Source organism: Cataglyphis hispanica, chromosome 11 (assembly GCF_021464435.1).
Source record: "Cataglyphis hispanica isolate Lineage 1 chromosome 11, ULB_Chis1_1.0, whole genome shotgun sequence".
Taxonomy (NCBI): domain Eukaryota; kingdom Metazoa; phylum Arthropoda; class Insecta; order Hymenoptera; family Formicidae; genus Cataglyphis; species Cataglyphis hispanica.
Window position 1 is genome coordinate 4,096,981 of NC_065964.1, and position 18,922 is coordinate 4,115,902.

General features: G+C 32.9%; 2 protein-coding genes across 8 annotated transcripts in view; one reads left to right on the forward strand and one right to left on the reverse strand.

The window, feature by feature from the left end:
• LOC126853104 (uncharacterized) overlaps positions 1-18,922 on the forward strand; it is a 137,966-nt gene that overhangs the window by 79,850 nt on the left and 39,194 nt on the right. The gene's annotated exons all lie outside the window — the stretch shown is intronic.
• The window catches only part of LOC126853090 (adenylate cyclase type 5), an 85,905-nt gene that overhangs the window by 43,490 nt on the left and 23,493 nt on the right, over positions 1-18,922 (reverse strand). For 2 of the 4 annotated variants that reach the window (XM_050598520.1, XM_050598521.1), the window contains exons 3-6: positions 13,527-13,793; positions 10,805-10,963; positions 3,141-3,351; positions 1,866-2,206 (exon numbers count right to left, since the gene is read on the reverse strand). In XM_050598520.1, the coding sequence (XP_050454477.1) occupies positions 1,866-2,206; positions 3,141-3,351; positions 10,805-10,963; positions 13,527-13,793 (978 nt within the window). Of the gene's footprint in view, positions 1-1,865; positions 2,207-3,140; positions 3,352-10,804; positions 11,044-13,526; positions 13,794-18,922 lie in introns of those variants that run through there. The other 2 variants (XM_050598523.1, XM_050598522.1) reach the window with 2 other exon arrangements.

Consider the following 18,922-nt stretch of genomic DNA (forward strand, 5'->3'; position numbering starts at 1 on the left):
GAGGGAGATTCAATAAGACTAAACTTTTCCCACAAGATTTCGCAATAAACAGGGTTGACATCTCGCAGCTCATTTTCTCTTAGCTTTTTGTTGATTTATTTCTTTAGCTCTCATGAGAATGGGATATTTCTCTGGAATGCTCTCAGTGAGAAAGCTAATGAGATTTGTAATGAATTCAGTCGCATAAAAATAGACACACATAAACACAAATACCATCTTAATGATTGATTTATTTGTTTCGGCGTGTGCGTTTGTTTAATTACAAATGGATTCTTCAAAGTTTACTAACGTTCTTGGAAAGTTATTTGAGATCACAAACATTTCGATACAGAGATCTGTCGTTTTACTTCTTTATATATGTAAGTTTTAATTAAAAATTTTGCAAACCATTCAGGAATAATATTACTCGTAATAGATATTTTTATCCCATTAATATTGATGGCGATAATTTATTTTCTTTATTTATTATCTTTTTTCTTTTCCTTTATATTGAACTTGCAAATATACTTGTGTGTTAAACTCGGACGATAGATATGTGATTCAATAATATGCCAAAACGTGCTCCGACAAATATCGGATCAGACCGAAATCTGTTCTAATTAGATTTCCAATTCAGTTTGAAAGCCAGCTATTTGCGAAGCGCACACCTCGTTTTAGGTATTTGTGTCCACTTTGTTCGCCGTTAATAAATGGATACGCTGAATATTGTGTCACGCACTTCGTGCACTCTACCTATTTCTCACGATGTGTGTTTATTAGAGAGGCAATTTGGCTAATAATTATTTTGTTATTCCCACGTCGTCATCGTTTGCCACGTTGACAATTACAATATATCGCGACACGAGTCGTTTAAGAAATATTTTATGTATTTATTTCACGTGATAAGAAATTCTGTATCTATATCAGATTATCAAATATTGAATTAAATCGGAAATAATAAATGCGAATAAATTTCAAATAAAAGATAATAATAATAAAATAAAAATAGATATAATTGTGTTGGATTTTAAATTCTTTCGTTAAATTTTAAATTATTTAATAAAAAATAAAATCTATAATGTATAGAACATATAAAATATAAAAAAATTTCTAAGCAATTTTTAATTTTTTTAAACAATTTTTAATCTTAAAAAATTTTAAGGAATTTTTCGGAATAATATTTTACATACAGGATAATAATTCGGTACAATTCTGCAAATAATTAATATCTTGATGGCAAATACAGATTGAGATTTGCGTGCCAATATGCCGGAATTATATGGAAACGTACAATTTATTGTACAGTTCTGCGTAACATTGATTAATTAATATCATCGAGTTATAACCTACTTTCGCTAATTGCCGTACGATACATAGTAGTATATGTACAACTCGATCGCTAATTAACGCGGATCTAGCTTATAATTGTCACATTGATCGCAGCGAAGCGAAATATTTTTTGACATTGAATCATCTAAATTAATAGCATTATCAAATATCTTTGTACTTTAAAAGATCGGCCCTAATAGTATACTTCATTTAGATTAATACGATACAGAACATGAATTTTCAAGAATTCATTAAAAATTTCAATCTAGAGTGCTAGAATGTCATATTACAAGAATCGTGAAAACCGGTATTAATTATGTAAGACTCAATTATATGATCAATGAAAATGAGAATCTCTCAAACTTTATCACATATCCAAAAACAGCATTAAGGGGATTTTTCGGATCGAAAGTTTAAAAAATTTTCAAGAACTTACAAGATGGTTTATCTTCATTATTAAAAAATCTCGTTTAATTAAATAACCGAGCACGCACTCACATATATATATACAAAAAGAAATGTGCGAAGGCTATTACAAAGAGAGTGACGAAACTCACGTGTGCTGTTATGGATGGATAATCTGGGTAAAGCACGAAGGCTCCGATGAGATGAGTGGCCGAGAAGACAATCCCGGCGATGCAGGCGTGCCTGAGTCTGATCGGCAGAAGAGCGTAGGCCATGTAGATGAAGAAGCAGGCCGCCAAAGTGGCGGCGAGGGGTCCACCGGCTCGAAGATCCTCCGGCCTGGAAGCCGAATCGTCGCGGCTTGTCTCGTGCAGGCGCGCTAGATAAATACTCAGGGTCACTTGCAGGGCCAACAGAGTGACTAGCACTGCACCGCTGACACCCGCAAGCCATATCTCGTTCATGCCCGGTCTGGAGATGGCTGCCACTAAAACTAGAAGAGAAAATTTTCCAGTCATTGTTCTGGAATTTCAAGCTGTAACGCTAAAAGATGGTTGAGGAGATGTTCAGGGCTGCTCGCATAAATTCATGCAAAATAAATGATGGAGAGATTTCGATAATTTAGATTCTTTAACCAGTTTAAGATTGATGTTTCTACAATTAAAATGTCCAGGAAGATTCATCATTTATCATAATTTTACAAGTTTCTGCGTTATGTGTCTTTATAAATAAGCTTTTGCAGATAGAGACTTGATTAAAGTTTTTGCAATATTGCTCGGTCAAAAGTTCATTCCGGGAAGAAGAGACAAAAGAATGAGCTTTGCGATGCGATAAGCAAACTCTTCTGTCATACTTTCTGATGCTTGCGGGAGAAAACAGCACTTGTTGGCAATATTCTCCGTGCATTATTTATGCTAGAGTAGCATGAAAACATAATATCGCTCGTAGAAGAAACGATGAGCGACATTCCTTTGCGTGTCGGATAAAATGCATGCCATTTAGTGTTTGTGATGTGTAGTATTTTTGACAATGCTGTGTGCATTTCAGTGCAATTCTAATATCTATCCTACATATTTTGCGAAAATATCGTAAAATTTTTAATTTTCATGCAAAAATGAATTGATAGATATTTCGGAAGCTTTAAAAATTTTGCATTAAATTTTAAATATGTACATACGTCACAAAATATCAGAGTACATTTTAATTATATAAAATAGATTCGAAAATATATATATATCTCTGAAAATATTTTTTTGTCTTATCTTTTTCAAAAAGCATGGAATTTAAACAAATTTTTAAATTTTAAAGTATTTCTATCGAAAATTTTTAAATGGCAGTTTTATTACAGCGAGAAATTTTTGGATAAATCTGGAAGCAAATGCAAACTTGATTCTAATAGTTAAAAATCAATTGTTAAGTTTTCTTACCGGCGTAAACAGTGATACAAGTCACTAGAGTGATAGCAAGGGACAAATTTTCGGGTCTCTGTAAAAGCGTGAAGAGCGGCTTATCGTTCAGCATCAATTTTGCGATAAGTAGTAGGCCCAATGCGAACGCCAAACCGACTAGTAGAATGAGCACGTGTATCATATTACTTTGATTCATACGTAGGAAGTAGCGCTGGTACAGCATTTCAACCTGAAACATGATCACAGATTTGCCACATATTTTTGTTAATCGAAAATTCGCCGGTAAATTGATAGCATTGTTTTGTGATACAGATGAAATGAGTATTTTAATTTCAATTTAAGTAGAAAAGATTTTAGAAATATATAGAAAATATGCATAAATTAGAAATACATATAATATTTATAATATACAAGATATATCAACTTTACACGTCATATCAAACATTTATTAATCAAAATCTAAAAGAATGTTAATGATATTGTAAAATAAAACTAAAGAAAAGGCAAATGAGAGCCAGTGTGGTAGGTGGAGGATATATTTTATTAAAACTCGCAACTTTTTTAATCACACATTATAAACAAACATTGAAGTTAAAATTGCATTTAATTTTCCTTTCCACCCCCTGAGACCTTCTTTCTTTATGAAGCGAATTGCAGTGCCGCTAAATTATATATATATATATATATATATATATATATATATATATATAATACATAATACATAATATATATATAATACAGCGCCCGCGACGACTTAGGCAAAATTTATTCCGATCCTCTTTCCTCCACATCTCGATGCCTCCCCTGGCGATCAAATTAATCCACTCAATATTTGTCATCCCGTCGCGATTGTTCCCGGCATTCAATCGCAGCGGCAAAGTCACAGAATGCGTTCCATGAATTGCGGTAGGATTGCATCCAGACGGAAATCAACGCTCGATTATCCGGATGTCACGTCGGATAGGATTCGAGTGCGATAAAGCAGAGAAAGAGAGGCGACAGAATGACGAGATTTGTGGCGAATAAGAGATCGAGAGAAAAAAGGAGATGGTTTTTCGCTCCGGGGTAGATCTTAGATCCGGCATATTGAAAGTCATGCGCTAGCAGGACCTCAGAATGACAGAAAGTCATAGCAGACTGCCATTCCGGGGGAAGGGAGGGGGGAAGATTTAATCTCACATAATTCCGCAGCCGGCACCGGGATGCGTAAAAAAAAGGGGTAAATCCTTCATATTATTCAATCGTTACATATTACGACACACTCTTTGTTACATCATCACATTAATAAATCTCTCTTGGCGAGGTCCTTATTTTTCAACCATGAGATAACTGGACCGTGAATTTGAGCTCGAAACGAGACTAAACCGAGAGATGCATTGCGATTTATGTTTGCAATTTACGTCACAAATATCCGCAGGGCATTTTCTCCCCCTTTAAATGGCACTCAATAGATTATGCATTACATTCGCATATGAAAACATTTTTGAAAGTAGATCAAATATGTTGAATAACGAGCCTTCTTTCCCACTCTGTCTTTTTCTCTAAATTATATTTTATTTTAATTTACGGTAATAAATACCAAAGTTCAATAATAGAGAGATCATTATGTAACGTGTTAAATTTATTAAAAAAAAAAAAAGAAAAGAAAAAAATGTGGAAAACAGAAAAGCAGAAAGTTTCTTGATTTCTAAGTATTATAAAATGCGAATAAGATAGATTTATTTCCCCGTTGTGTGAGATGCGACTTATATGCGATGGTGAAAATACAAAATAATTATGTTTTTTATTTTTATAGCATATCACATTTACAGCTATGTGCATTTTTTGGAAGCAGCTGCAGTTATTTGCAGTTTGCTCATCGTACATTTTATAATGAGCTTTTCGTCGGCTTTTATTGTAGCATAAATTTTGCATTAAATATATGTTTAAACACATAGCTTTGAAAAGAAAAATGTTCATTTAACAAGATTTTATGATATTATATTTATGTCATTCGCGATGTTCTCCAAGTAAAATACGCATTTTATGATACAATATATGAATGGGAATTTATGTAAATGTGTGTGTGTGTGTGAACGCAATATTTTTCTATTACATAATATAATTGCAATGCATAATGATATATTTATTCATTATGCCTCGAATTGAATAAAAAAAGAAAGATATAAAAAGAACTACATATTAGATACATAAAATAATGATATGCATATATTTAATATATCGATAATGATTATAACAAATATACGGGAAGAACGGATATCAATGCGGGATATTTGGGAAGAACGCGGAAAGCGGTTTGTAATTTATATCGTCACAACGATATCCATTTGCAGGGACTTACTCGTAGACATATTGAATTACGGTGGCGTTAAATTTTACACGGCATCGCCGTTATCTAAGCGCGGGCTGCTGTTATTTGTATGTTACGCGAATCGTGAGGCATCCACGAAGAATCGCGGACCGTCTGTCGAAAATGGAACTTGATCAAATTCCAATTCGAACGACGTGAGACAGGAATGAGAAAATGCAAAAAAACGATAAAATTTTTATTTTAATGCATCCTTCCTCTACGTATGCTTCTTAACACATTTTTTATTTATATACCTGCAATGCAGCTTCGAAATACGTTGTACAACACCTCCCTCGAGTAATACTTCGATAATCAGTATGAAAATTAATCTTATTATTATTCATACAGTCCTGGATGAAAACTTTCCCAATTTTCTATGCAAAATTTGCTGGTTTTTTGGATATTATCTCGTCCCAAAGATCTTTTTTCCTCCGATTCCTCCCACGCGAATTTTTATTATATTATTATCACTCCTCTGAAAATGTCTTGTCCATTTTAAACGGCTTGCTTTTATCTCATGAATTATATCCTATTCTCGATATTCATATATATTTCTTTATTCGATGTCGTACTAGTGTTTCTCGATCAATGTATAGTACAAATCCTTCTTAAGATTTTTCTTTCAAATCATTTTGGTTGATCTTTGGGTCCTGCACAGTCATCATCCATGTTTCACTAGCATACATTACTATTGATTTTATTGTAGCATGAAAATTGACTCAATAGTCTGATTAAATCCGATTCGACAAAGAGTCGCGGTACAGGAAGAAAAAAATGGAGAGAAAATGATGTATAATAGTTGTTGTTTGCCCGATCAATAGATTGTAACTCAATTTTTCTCTCGCTGATCTCTCCAAATTTGATGCGAGACAAGATCTTATCGTGTCTCCCCCCACCTCCACCCTCTTTTCATCGCATGGAATAGAAATAGAATTAGTGTCCTCGACAATACAGTCGGAATGTTTGATGGCTGTCAGCGAGAGTTATCACTAATTATAGTTATTAACAAAGGATCCGGTCCATTCATCATTTCAGTTTTGTTTAATATTTTAGTCTTTTATCAGGATGTGAAACGCATCCGCATGATGGAACAATATTACGAATGCACTTGGGGATTGCATTTACTCCTTTTTGATATGGACGTAACGCAAATATGTAATTCGACTAATAATTTTCGATTTTATATAATAAATATTTTGTCGTGCATTTTTATCCAACGATTAATGGTTTTTAATTTAGCGCGACACTAACTTTGCCATTGATGTTCCATAAATATATAATGTGCATCCAGATAATTCCTTTAATCCATGCTGTTTTTGTGTAATATATATAATAGATTTTACCTTGAAAGTTTAATCAGCCGTTTCTCTTTAAAAATCGTTTTAATACTTTACATAAAATAATATTAAAATATTGTTAAAGATTAAAATCTCTAGTTGAAATGAAATAGAAACATATATTTTTTATTTTTTTATTTACTGTCATTAATCCGAGAATTGAAAATAATTTATAGAGAGTGAATAACTTTAAAATAATTAAAAATAAGATCTTTAAGAAACCATAAAAATAACCATATAAATAGCCATATATAACCATAAAAATAGGAACAAATTTAAAAACCTCAATAAAGAACATAAAGAACTTGATCCTGAACATAACAAAGTCGAATCACGTACAAATATATTACAAAATAAATTAGATAAAGTCAATTAAAAATGGATAACAAACATAACAATAAATAAATCGAAGTATTGTCTAATGTAATCAGGTGGAATTATATTTTTCACGTTTCCCGAAAGCGAATAAATGATCACATGGGTGACCGATATATTCTCGCAATGCATAATTTCGTTGAGAATTTTCCTTCATTTGCATGCATTTGTGTATCACACACTACAGTTACTCTTTGGGAACAAATTTCTTCTCATCCGCCTGCGGGCTCGTGTTACAGACACTCAGCGTTTCAATGCTTGCAATTGCGAGTATTCATCATCATAATTATTATTTCTGTTATATATATATCTTTTACCTTTTATTAGAAAAATAAACTTTAAAAAAATAGCTTCTAATTTATTGCGCGCAGTTAAAAATAGAATAAAACTTTATCCGCTAGTATTTTTAGAAGAGTTAATTTTTGCAAAATCGAATTATTTTTTAAGCATTATTATTGATTACAATCTGATCATTGATATTCCGATGTTTATATGAAAGCTCGAGTTTAAAATTAATTCGGTATTTATATGAAAATTCGAGTCACAGTGTTGCGAATGACTTCTGACATTATTTAAAAACATCCGATATTATCTCTTCTCGAAAACATGACATCGTTATATATTTATTATCGTAATTTGGCGTTCGCTCTAACATGTCGATAAAGAGATCAATTTTATCTCGTCTTCCGAGTATATAACGACACAACACGATAACGTCAGAATGATGGAGAGATTCCCTTCAAATTTGTCCGTTCGAATGGAAAAGCGATGGCGAATCAGCCCGTTGAAGATATTGCGATGCATCGAATCTGGCAGGAATATCGCTCGAATGCAATCAAATCGACGCCGCGTCTTGCCGGATTCCGGTTTCCGGTTTCTACGTGACCAGAGTTAGTCCCGCGGGAATCGCTAGAAGAATATTATTATAAGTCATATCGTTTTTTCCTTCTGTTATTCGATCACGTTTCTGTGGCAATCGCCAGCCAATTTTCAAATTCACGGGTCGTCGCCTTAGAATTTCCACCTGGGCTTGTAAAACATATTTCTGTCAACGTTCGCTTTAAATCGATCGTATAATTCGCGTCCGGAAATTTTTACATTAATTTAATATTTTTAATTCGCAGTTTATAATTTTAACGTTTGACAGTTATTGTTTTTATCAAGATTTATTAATTAATATTGTTAATCTCTTCTTATTGTATTTGGCATTTTATTTACTTTTTATATTTGATAATAATATATATATATATGTATATATATATATATATATATATATAAATATATATATATATGTAGAATCTTTTAATGGAAGATATTGTTAGTGTGTTATAAGGAAAAGTACAATGGTTTCGTTGGTATATAAAAAAAGTATCGAGTTTATATGCAATAGGAAATCGATTACTATTTATTGAAAGAGATCGCAACGCAGTATACTGACGTAACTTTGATAGGAGGTAATAAATAAGGTTTACTTGAACGTTTACTTGAACTACTTTCAATTTATTAGCGGTTAATGAATAAGAGTCTCGACTTGCGATTAACTTTATGATTTTATGGTTACTCGAATTCCAGTGGAATAATCTTCAGTAAACTTGTTTTATACAAAGTTCAGGATGCGGATATTGGACGAAGAAAATAATTTGTCGAGAAAATTAACAGTTTGATGAAATTATTTATAAAATTAAATAAGATATTGTGTGTTTATAAGAGAGCGACGTGAAACTGTTAAATGTGTGAAAAATGCGTTTGTTTCGATTTCAGTAATGCATTAAACTTTCGTAAATACAGAAAGAAATGGCTCTTCGGCAAATAAACAGTTGTTCGTCGGTTTTGCTGAAAAACCGTTCTCAAGATATCGTACTTCGTTGTTTTTGAAGAGTTGTGTAACAAAGCAACTGTGCGTGGTTATACACATTTAAGTTTTTCTCCTTTTCTAAAAAGATACAAACTCTTTTAACGAGAAGCTTTAAATAAACTCAACTTGTACGTTAAAACTATAAAATATCGTAAAATGGAAAAAAAATTTCATCTCTTTCGAAATCTCTTAAGTTGCAGTTGCATAAATACGCGATTTTATAATGTTTGAAAGATAACATTAAACAAAGCTTCTCCTCTTTGCAGTTTTTCACGGTCCAGTTTTGAAATTACATTACGATCACAAATGCAAGGTAAATGCGACTCGAAATTCATTCTTCGCCATCGTAATATTCAATATCCTAAAACAGCTCCCGCGATATTTCCATATATCAGAACCTTTGTTAGAGCGTGCCCTGCATTTGACGGGTGAGGCATTTCGATATGTACTCGTACTACGAGCCCTACGGGCAGCGAAGGGCTCGCCAACGCGTTAACCGCCGAACGGATTTTGCATCCTCGCGTGTATATCGAGATCTTTGCCAGGCGTTTGTTGTTTCCATCGCGCAAAACCGCGACGTACAACCGCGTTTAACACACGTACCTGCAGCCGCGATGATATATCCGAGGTATGTACGTATATCGACGAGGAGCGAATTATTATTAAATTTGCGTTTACGGAACGTCACGGAGTTTTACGCGGCTGAAACTTGTTGCGCAATTTTACACTTTCGATAAAAATTGTGTTCTCCCTTTTTTCTCTTCTCTTGCTTCTCCGTCTCTTCACCGGCATTTCTGATCGAACTCGCGCATCACTACTACTATGCAAGGCACGGCTCACGTCAATCGACGCCGTCTTTGCATGACAAACTTAGATTAATCCCTGATAATGTTGTTAATTCGAATAACAAGGCGAGGAATGCCATCACTCTCGATTCAAATAGTGTCAGGACGCTATTGGTGAGTTGTTGTTGATGACAGTTTCTTCGAGGAATCACGTCGCTAAACAAGGTGAAAAAAAAATGATTACTAAAAAATGCCGGAAAAAAATATATATAACATTTTATTAAGTATTTCCGTTTGTTGATGAAGATGAAATATTAGTTTCGTTATTTTTTTTATCGTAAATCGTGAAAAGTTTATATAAGCTGTGATTAAAAAATTATTACATACAGATAGATTGTAAAAAATGTTACATTAATTTCGAAATTATCTATATAATAATTAAAATGGATATTTATATCAGGAGTAACATCAAAATAAATTCGCGCGTTAGAGCCATTAGCAGAATTAGCCATCGCACATCATTATTTTGAAGAAATATAGACAGTTATTACGAGTCATATTGAGGAAATTGGCAATTTTAATTTAGTTAATCATGATTTTTCTCTCAGCGGTACAATGCTGCCTTTATATTATATTTACATTTATTTTATGCTTTTTATTCCGATACTTTCTCTGTAAAGCCATTCGCGAATTATAGAATAGAAAGTAGATTTATTCGTGCACTATCAAGCGTATGACCGCTGAAGAACGTCTAATCATTTCAACTTTGACTCAGCCAATCTACGCTTATGTCCACTTCATCCGATATTTACCGGATGCACTGCAGAGCGGGTGTAATTGCGAGTCCGGCGCTCCTATTAGAAGCGGAGATATTCGAGTAATTACTCGAAAGCGCAAAAGGAAAAGAGTAGTGTAAATGAAGAGAGAGAGAGAGAGAGAGAGAGGCAAAGCGTCGTGGAAAGACCCTGTCTCCTTCCTACCTGCAGATTTTTGAAACGATTCGAGCCGCATAATGAGCTCAGGAATCTGCTCAGGGCGCATTTCGGCGTTCGCTGCGTGATCCCCGCGTTCGCCGCAGCTTCCGCCATGGACTCTCTTCCGGTCGTCGGTCCCAAACCCACCTCCGATCCTCTGGCCACCTGGAAATAGACCGGCACTCGTGTATCGAGATATACAGAGTGTCCCAAAAGTAATGGGAAATGGACACATGTAAATGTAAAGTTTTTATTTTGTATTAGAATAATTTTGGAACCATATAAATCAATTCATGGCCATGGATGGCGGCAGTGGAGATAAGAATTTTAATTTTTTCTTTATTACTTTTTGCCTATTTTTATTTATTTTATCCGTGCATTTTTTCTTCTCTTCTTCCTTCCTTTTCACTCTACTAATTTTTGATAAACGATTTTATATGGATGCGTATCGTTCTCCTTGCTTTTTTTTATTATACAGTTTACATACGAATTTTTTGTCGATTGTTGTGTAGGATCCAATCCACAATGAGTCTAATTTCTTCGATTACCCTCTAAAACAAATTATAAAATATATCCTTACATCCTTGATGTTTAGTTCAAAATATATTTCATAACCGTTAATTTTGACCCTTTAATTACGAGAATATCGAACATAAGCATTCGAAAATCGCGAAAATGCGATGAACTGAATTTGATCGTAGAGCAAACCGCTGTACATTCGCATTTCAACTTCCGGGATATTCCTGTTGCTGCATAGTGATTCAATACGCAAACAGCACGGTAAATGGACAATGCATTAATATGATTTAACGAAAGGCACACGTGGTAGCCGGTGTTTGTGTGCTATACGATAATCGTTACCCAGCCCAGCATGATTATTTATACATACGACAGCCGTTGTGTCTACAATTTCCCTAACGATTATTCCTCTCACATACCGAAAGGAATCCATTGAATGCGCACGAAATATGTACGAAACGCCTTTGTTGGCAGAAAATTGATTTGCTCCCCGCATTGTTGTCTCCATCCATGTCTCTCGACAATTTTTTTCTATTAAATTTGACGTATTTTACATGTATTTGCGCAATTTTTTTGCGATTTAAAAAGTCGTATACAAACATTTAGTGCCAAAGCGATATTAATATAATTAACACAACATTTTAAAAATATATATTTATGACCAAAGATTTCTAATAAAAAAACTAAGAAAAATAGCAATTATTTCATATTATAATATCTGAAGAAATAAAATATGTCAATTTAATTGTTGATTAATAAAAATTAAAATAAAATTTTACATTACATTAAAAGTTATAAAACTTGAGCTTATAAAAAAAATCACTCGAAATGTACAAAAAAAAAAAAAAAAAAAGGAAATAAATGATCAGATGGATGTTTAATTATAACTTCGTATATTCTTTGTGTTATTCAGTTATAATTAAGTGGCGAATACGTTAATTAATTTTTTAAATTAATCGAGCAATCGTCAAAGGAATATTTATAATTAGTGAACAACTATAGGTAATGAATAATTTTGATGTCTATCATATTATTGATATTATTATAATATCAATTAATATACAGACATATTATGTGTTAATTATATATCGATGTTTTATTAAATCTTATAAATAATCATATCAATCTTTATCCGCAGGATCAAATACCTAATAAACCCACGAAAAAAATTGAATTGACTTCTATTTTAAGAGAATTTATTTTTTAATTTCTCCCAAAGAAGAGAGCAATCCATCTCATTAATTTTAATAAACTTTTCAAGCGTGACATTTGCGCAATTTGCGGAGCCTTTTGTAACGTTACCAACTAGACATACCAGATTACGGAATTAAATAGAATTATTATAGTCCTGATGATTTTCAGTAAAGCCGCTCGGCGAATTATCATCATTCGCAGATATGTCAAATCTTCTGACGTTGCAGATGAATGTTTCCTCGTTATCGGACGCGGTTGGCTAAAAATTTCGAGTATCTCTGCAATAGAAGATACTTCATTAACAACCGCGAGCACGTGACCGTACAAATAATGCAGCCACACGGTTATTCTCGCTGCACGCGCATCACGTTTCTCCATTACCGCGGACTGAGTCTCCATCGGGAAAGCTACAAATCGTTGAACAAAACGAGGAAACGAGAAACGATGCGGAAAGGCGAAACCGCTTCGTCAGATCCTTTTTTCCCTTTGATGCGTTCGTTCGATTTTCAAGAGGGAGGCGAGAGACATCGTGCATCACATTGCACGCGATGTCCCGATATTGAATTTTTAAATAAACGACCTGGGCCTGTTTTTGTCGATGAAATCGATATAAATTTCAATTCGCGCGTTTTATTTCATGCATTTTATTCTCGTTTTGTTATAATTTTTATTATATTTATCATGGGCCGAAATTTATAAATTGTTAACTGTATCAACCTTATCATTTATTTCTTTTCTTATACATTTCGAATGGTTTTTTTTATAAACTCAAGTTTTGTACTTCTTAATGTAATATAATGTACAATTTTATTTTATCTTTCAATCAACAATTAAATCGACATTTTTATTTCTTCAAATTTATTCTTATAATATGAAAGAACTTTTTTCTTAGTTTTTTTATCTTTGGTCAAAAATATATATTTTTAAAACATTGTGTTAATTAAAAAAATGTAAAAAATATCGATTCGATGGACATTTTCGATACGTTAACATAATAAAAGGCTCGACAACTCACTGTAATGATGGAGGGTCGCGGCGCGCCGGTGAAGTGCTCGATCACCTCCCAATTGGATTTCTTAATTGGTGGGGTGTGCGGTGTTTTTGGTGTATTAGGCGTGTTCGGTTGCGAGCATGGCGTAGAGGGTTTGGAAGCCGGCGTATTGAACAGCAGTTCGACGCGGGGTTTACCGCCGTCATTGCCGCTGCTCACGTGTTGCCGGAGGCTGGCCCATCTCCTGGTGCTCCTGGGGACACCGGATATCGTTCGAGGGCCGATCTCGCCCTATCAAAAACAAAGAAAAGCGATTTATACGACTGATAAAATGCGTCTTTCATTATTGAAAAGTAAAATATTCGTGAGACCTCTCTTGCTAGAAATATTGATAACTATTAGAGAGATTTTGAAAATTATCTTAATTTTAATTTTCGATAAGAACGCATGAATTTTATATAAAAAGAAATTTTAAGATGCTAAATAATTTAAATATAAATATATGTATAAATAAAATTCATAAATATTTGCTCGTAGAAAAGAGAGAGAGAGAATAACTTTTATAACGTCTATTTGAACTATATATTTATTGTGCGCAATATTATTTATGGGGTACTGTTTGTATATTTTTACGAACAATAAATGAAATTCAAAATATAATGAAAAAAATAATAGTATATTATTTTGACATTTTGATTTTCGCAATTTATTCTATTATATATTATATAAAAATTATTTTTGTTTTGTTGGGAAAAAAAGAGATACCTTTAACATTGAAGAGAAGACTGTGTCATGTCACGAGAGACATTATTATTTATGTCGCCTCAGGCACCAAAAGTATCTCTACTTGGTTGTGTTCAAAGTGAAGGCAAAACGGCTCGAGCAACGTCAAAAGAAAGTCAACACCCGTTACGTAAATTTTCGCAACTTTGCGTAGGAATTGCAGAACACGGAGGGAAATGTGAAGTCTCGTTTTTGTTTTACAATGCATAACGTCATGCATAAATTGCACTTGTGTGTCGAAAGTTCCTCAAAATCTTCCCTCTCTGACGTGAGCACAATCTTTTTACTATCTTTTCATGTACACATTTAAAATTAAATATAAAAGTACTTTTGGCAATTAATTCACAGAGCACATTATAATATTAAATTTGTATCATATTGATAAATTATATATTTTGCAATATATTTTTTTACAAAAAAAAAAAAAAAATTTATTTTTTGACGGAGTATATTATATATTAGCTTTACCTAATTTGCAATATAAAAAATACATCCTTACTAAATTCTAACTAATCGCAACAAGAATTTTTTCGAAATCTCGCTTAAGAAAAAAATCCACTTGTAATTCACCGATAAGAACTCGTTATTAAAATAAACATACGAAGTATTAGAGAACATTTTGTATACTCTATCGAGGGAGATAAACACAAACGCGTAGCTGTCAGAAATTTCAACATAGTCATCATCCACATATATACGGTCAGATCTCGGTCGTCGGTCGTAATAAACGCAAGGCGAATCGTTGATGCTGAAAGCAGCAAAGGCTGCTATATAGCTTTCGCGTAGCGGAATTTCGTTTTTTCAGGGTCGATGAACAGCACCGATCCGTCTTCGAGCGGACGAAGATTGAAATCATGGCCCATAAACATGCCGCATCGACTTTCCCGGTTTTTCCTTTTTTTTTTTTTTTCTTTCTTTTCTTTTTCCCGGAACTCTTTATGCCATCTTCAATGCCTCTCGATGATGCATTTTCCGTAGCGGCACATGCATACATGTATGCGTAGAACCTCGAACAACGAGAATCCTCGCATGCCACACATAGAGCAGGTTTGCATAAATAAAGTTTGCGCCTGTAGTTGTCTTATTACACGATTCGCAAATAAAGGTGTGCGAGTTGGCGCTGAATTATTCGAAACTGATTTCATTATGCCGGTGGTAGAAGGCGACTGTTTACTTAGTTTAATTATTAGCATTCTGCTTATATTGAGTTTAAATTGAAAAGATCTTCCGTTAAATATTTTGAGAGCGCAAGGATAATTAAGAAGGGTAATAATTTGTAAGATCAATTTTATTGTATGTAGTATTATAAATTGCTTATTTTATCGTTATCCTATTTTATATTTGCAATTTAATTACGTTAATTTCAAAAAATGAATATAAAAACAAAATATTTTAACTATCAATAAGAACTCAAAGTTTAAAGAGAATGGAATAAAAGAAAGAAATATGTATATATTATCTTCTTTTAATAATGATTCTCTTCAAAATAATATGCAGCATTTGGATTGGACGTTCTTATTTTTATCTGTATCATATAACAAAATGTGTTGTATTTTTATCGATCGATTCTCTTTGAATTATATCACATTGCACTCTTGAACAAGGCCAACCCTAAAATATTAAAATGCGAAAAATGGAGAAAGAAGGGAAAAAAGAAAGAGAAAGCTTTTCTTCAGCTTTCCTTTTCGTGAAAAATAGAAATCACGATTATCGTTCCATATCGCGTAAAAAGATTTGGAAGGGATTTTCATTCGAAGCCTTTTTTTTCGAATCCTTTTCTTCATTTATAATGCGTATTAAGTACCGAGATTTTTTTAATATAAAATGATTAATCAAATAATTATTGATTGCTCGACGAAAATTTTTGAATGTGTATTGTTTCGTCTCGCAAAAATTCGCGCGTTGTCCGCGTATTAAATTGTTGACATCGTGAAATTTTTTTGTCCGTTCATACGCGTCGCACATATTGTCAACAAACAACAGCCGGTGCGCGCGGCTTGTTGTATTATTTTTTCCCTTCGAGTCGTCTCGTATCGAGTAGTACGTGTCGGAAAGTCGTTACGAAATAACAGACGGTCAGTGCTAACGTGCGGGATCAAAACTATTCGTACTATCTCAATTGATTTATGTTTGTGCGTGAAAGTGAATATGTGATAAGAAATGATAGACGATCTCTCTCTCTCTCTCTCTCTCTCTCTCTTTCTTTTGTATCCAGTGCGTGAAAACAAATTATCCGAAGACAATGGAGTAATAAAGAAAAGGTAACAGCGTAGATTCTTCAGTATGTCAAGTCTTCAGTAAGTCAGACGATTTTTTATTTTTTCCGAAAGTGCGATGTTCGATAAGAGTGATGATAAGAGTAATGCAGGATTTGTTGAATTAAATGCATGGAAAATGGGGAAAGTATAATCGATTAATTTAAATGGGATATTGTAATAATGCTCGTATTTTAGCGTCCGGTAATTTCCGCATTATTGACAACTACAATATGTTAATGATCGTGCTAATAAGTGACGCAATAAATTTACTTCAACAGCAACGTCCGGTTATGTCACTGCGCGATTGACTTAATTAATCGCTGAAATTTAGTATAACCGTTTAAATGACGCTTTTCATCCGTTTCAGGATTAAGAACTAGCCTCGTAATATTTCTTTTATTCATGTATTTTACCAGACTCTCGTTTGGAGGGTTTTTTGAAATATGTGATGACTACTTTTGCTATAGCGCTGAGATTAGGATATATGTCTATCTTTTGATACAGTTAATCCAAACGAGCACAACTTTTTCTTCTTTGCAAAGATAACTTTCCATTGGAAAGATGCAATATATCATTTCCACGAAAAATCCAGGTTAATTACGATACAATAAACTTTCTTTTGGTTAGTTATATAATAAAAAATTATATGATAAAAAATAAAATTATAACAAAAATATGACGAGAAATAATATAAATTAATATATAATATAAATAATAATAATAATATATAATATAAATATAAATAAATTAAATTTATAAATTAAATTAATAAAATATAAGATAATATAATTTATATAAAATATGAATAATAACAAAATATAATATCAGATCAATAAATATGATAATGCACAAACACTTCTGATACGTAGGTCGTCTCGCTTTTCTCGAAATCAAATTGCTGTTTTGAAGTAAATAAATCTGATCCTCTGTTTCGAAGCTTAAACGTGACACACAAGATTTAATTCTCTTCGTACACACATGGGTATATACGCGTATATACGTGATCTGACTATTATGTGCACATGTCGCGATAATCCTGTCGCGCGTGTTTTCCATTCTCATTTCAGACATCTGCACGATATATCCTTTACGTTCTTACATATTTTTGTCTTCCGATTTCGCGCTCTTCTTCGCGTATCATCTCAGTGCTTACCAGCTGGTCTTCAGCTCGGCAAGACTTTTAACGCCGGAGCTTTCATCGCTTCCTTGCGGGCTTATTCAGTTTTCGCGATAACGATATTATGAACGTCACGTAATGCGTTTCTTAATTCTGCGCCAGTGCGGCGTTTTGTGTGCGGATCAAATATTTCTTTTGATGTCTGAATACGACGGGAAATAACGATTTCGCGCTTTGGGAGAAAATATTTTCTCATCAGAAAAAAATTCGAAAATTTTCAAACACTAACATATTCTCTTAATTTTAGCAAAAAAAATATCACACGAAAAGTATTATTTCATTTTTTATTTTTTATATAGTGTTAAAAAATATAATTAAATTTATAAATATTATTAAATTATTAAATAATATTATTAAATAAATATATTATTATTATTTTAATAATAATATTATTAAAAAAAATAATTAATAAAAATTATTAAATATTATTAAATTTATATTATTGATAGCATTTATTACTCGTGGACGCGTGTGGATGAAGTTGAAATGATCTTTCCTTAAATTCCAACGAATGAAAGGTATTTCAATAAAATACAGGACCGACGCGCGTTTCCCGCGTTGTAACCTGCTCGGTATTTTGTAAGGTGTGCTTTTTAATATCGCGCCTTACAAAAATTGCTCTATTATGAGCGACTCCGTTCTCCAAAAGAAACGTAAAGAGAGAGAGAAGCGTGCCGCCTTATACTGTCTAGTATTATTCTACCTTCGTGTCGATGCATTCGCTGACATGTTTCACTTAAGTGCCGCGTCAAACATATTGCAAATATCATTCCGACATATATTCAAATAATGACATTTTGAAGAGAACACAAAATTCATATATTCGATCGATGACATTTATTTAAATTATGTTACTACGCGAATCTTCGTTTAAATATTCATGTAATTATTTATTATTACATTTATAATTAAATCTTGCAAACTCACGGATTTTCCGTAAAGCTTGAACTTTCAATGCAATTATATTGCAATGAAATTTAAGATTTATTTTTATAAAAGAGAATTGCCGCGTCTTGTATGTATTATCCTTTTAATTTATGCTTTCGCGAATGAAAGAAACGCAGCAATTACACGGCTCGTTTAAATGGAAAAATTAATAACATTGTACATTTGTTGCTCTATTATTTACGAAATATTTCTCGTGTTTATAATCGTATTAAACGCATTTTTTTTTTTCTTTTTATTCTGCACTCTGTTAATTA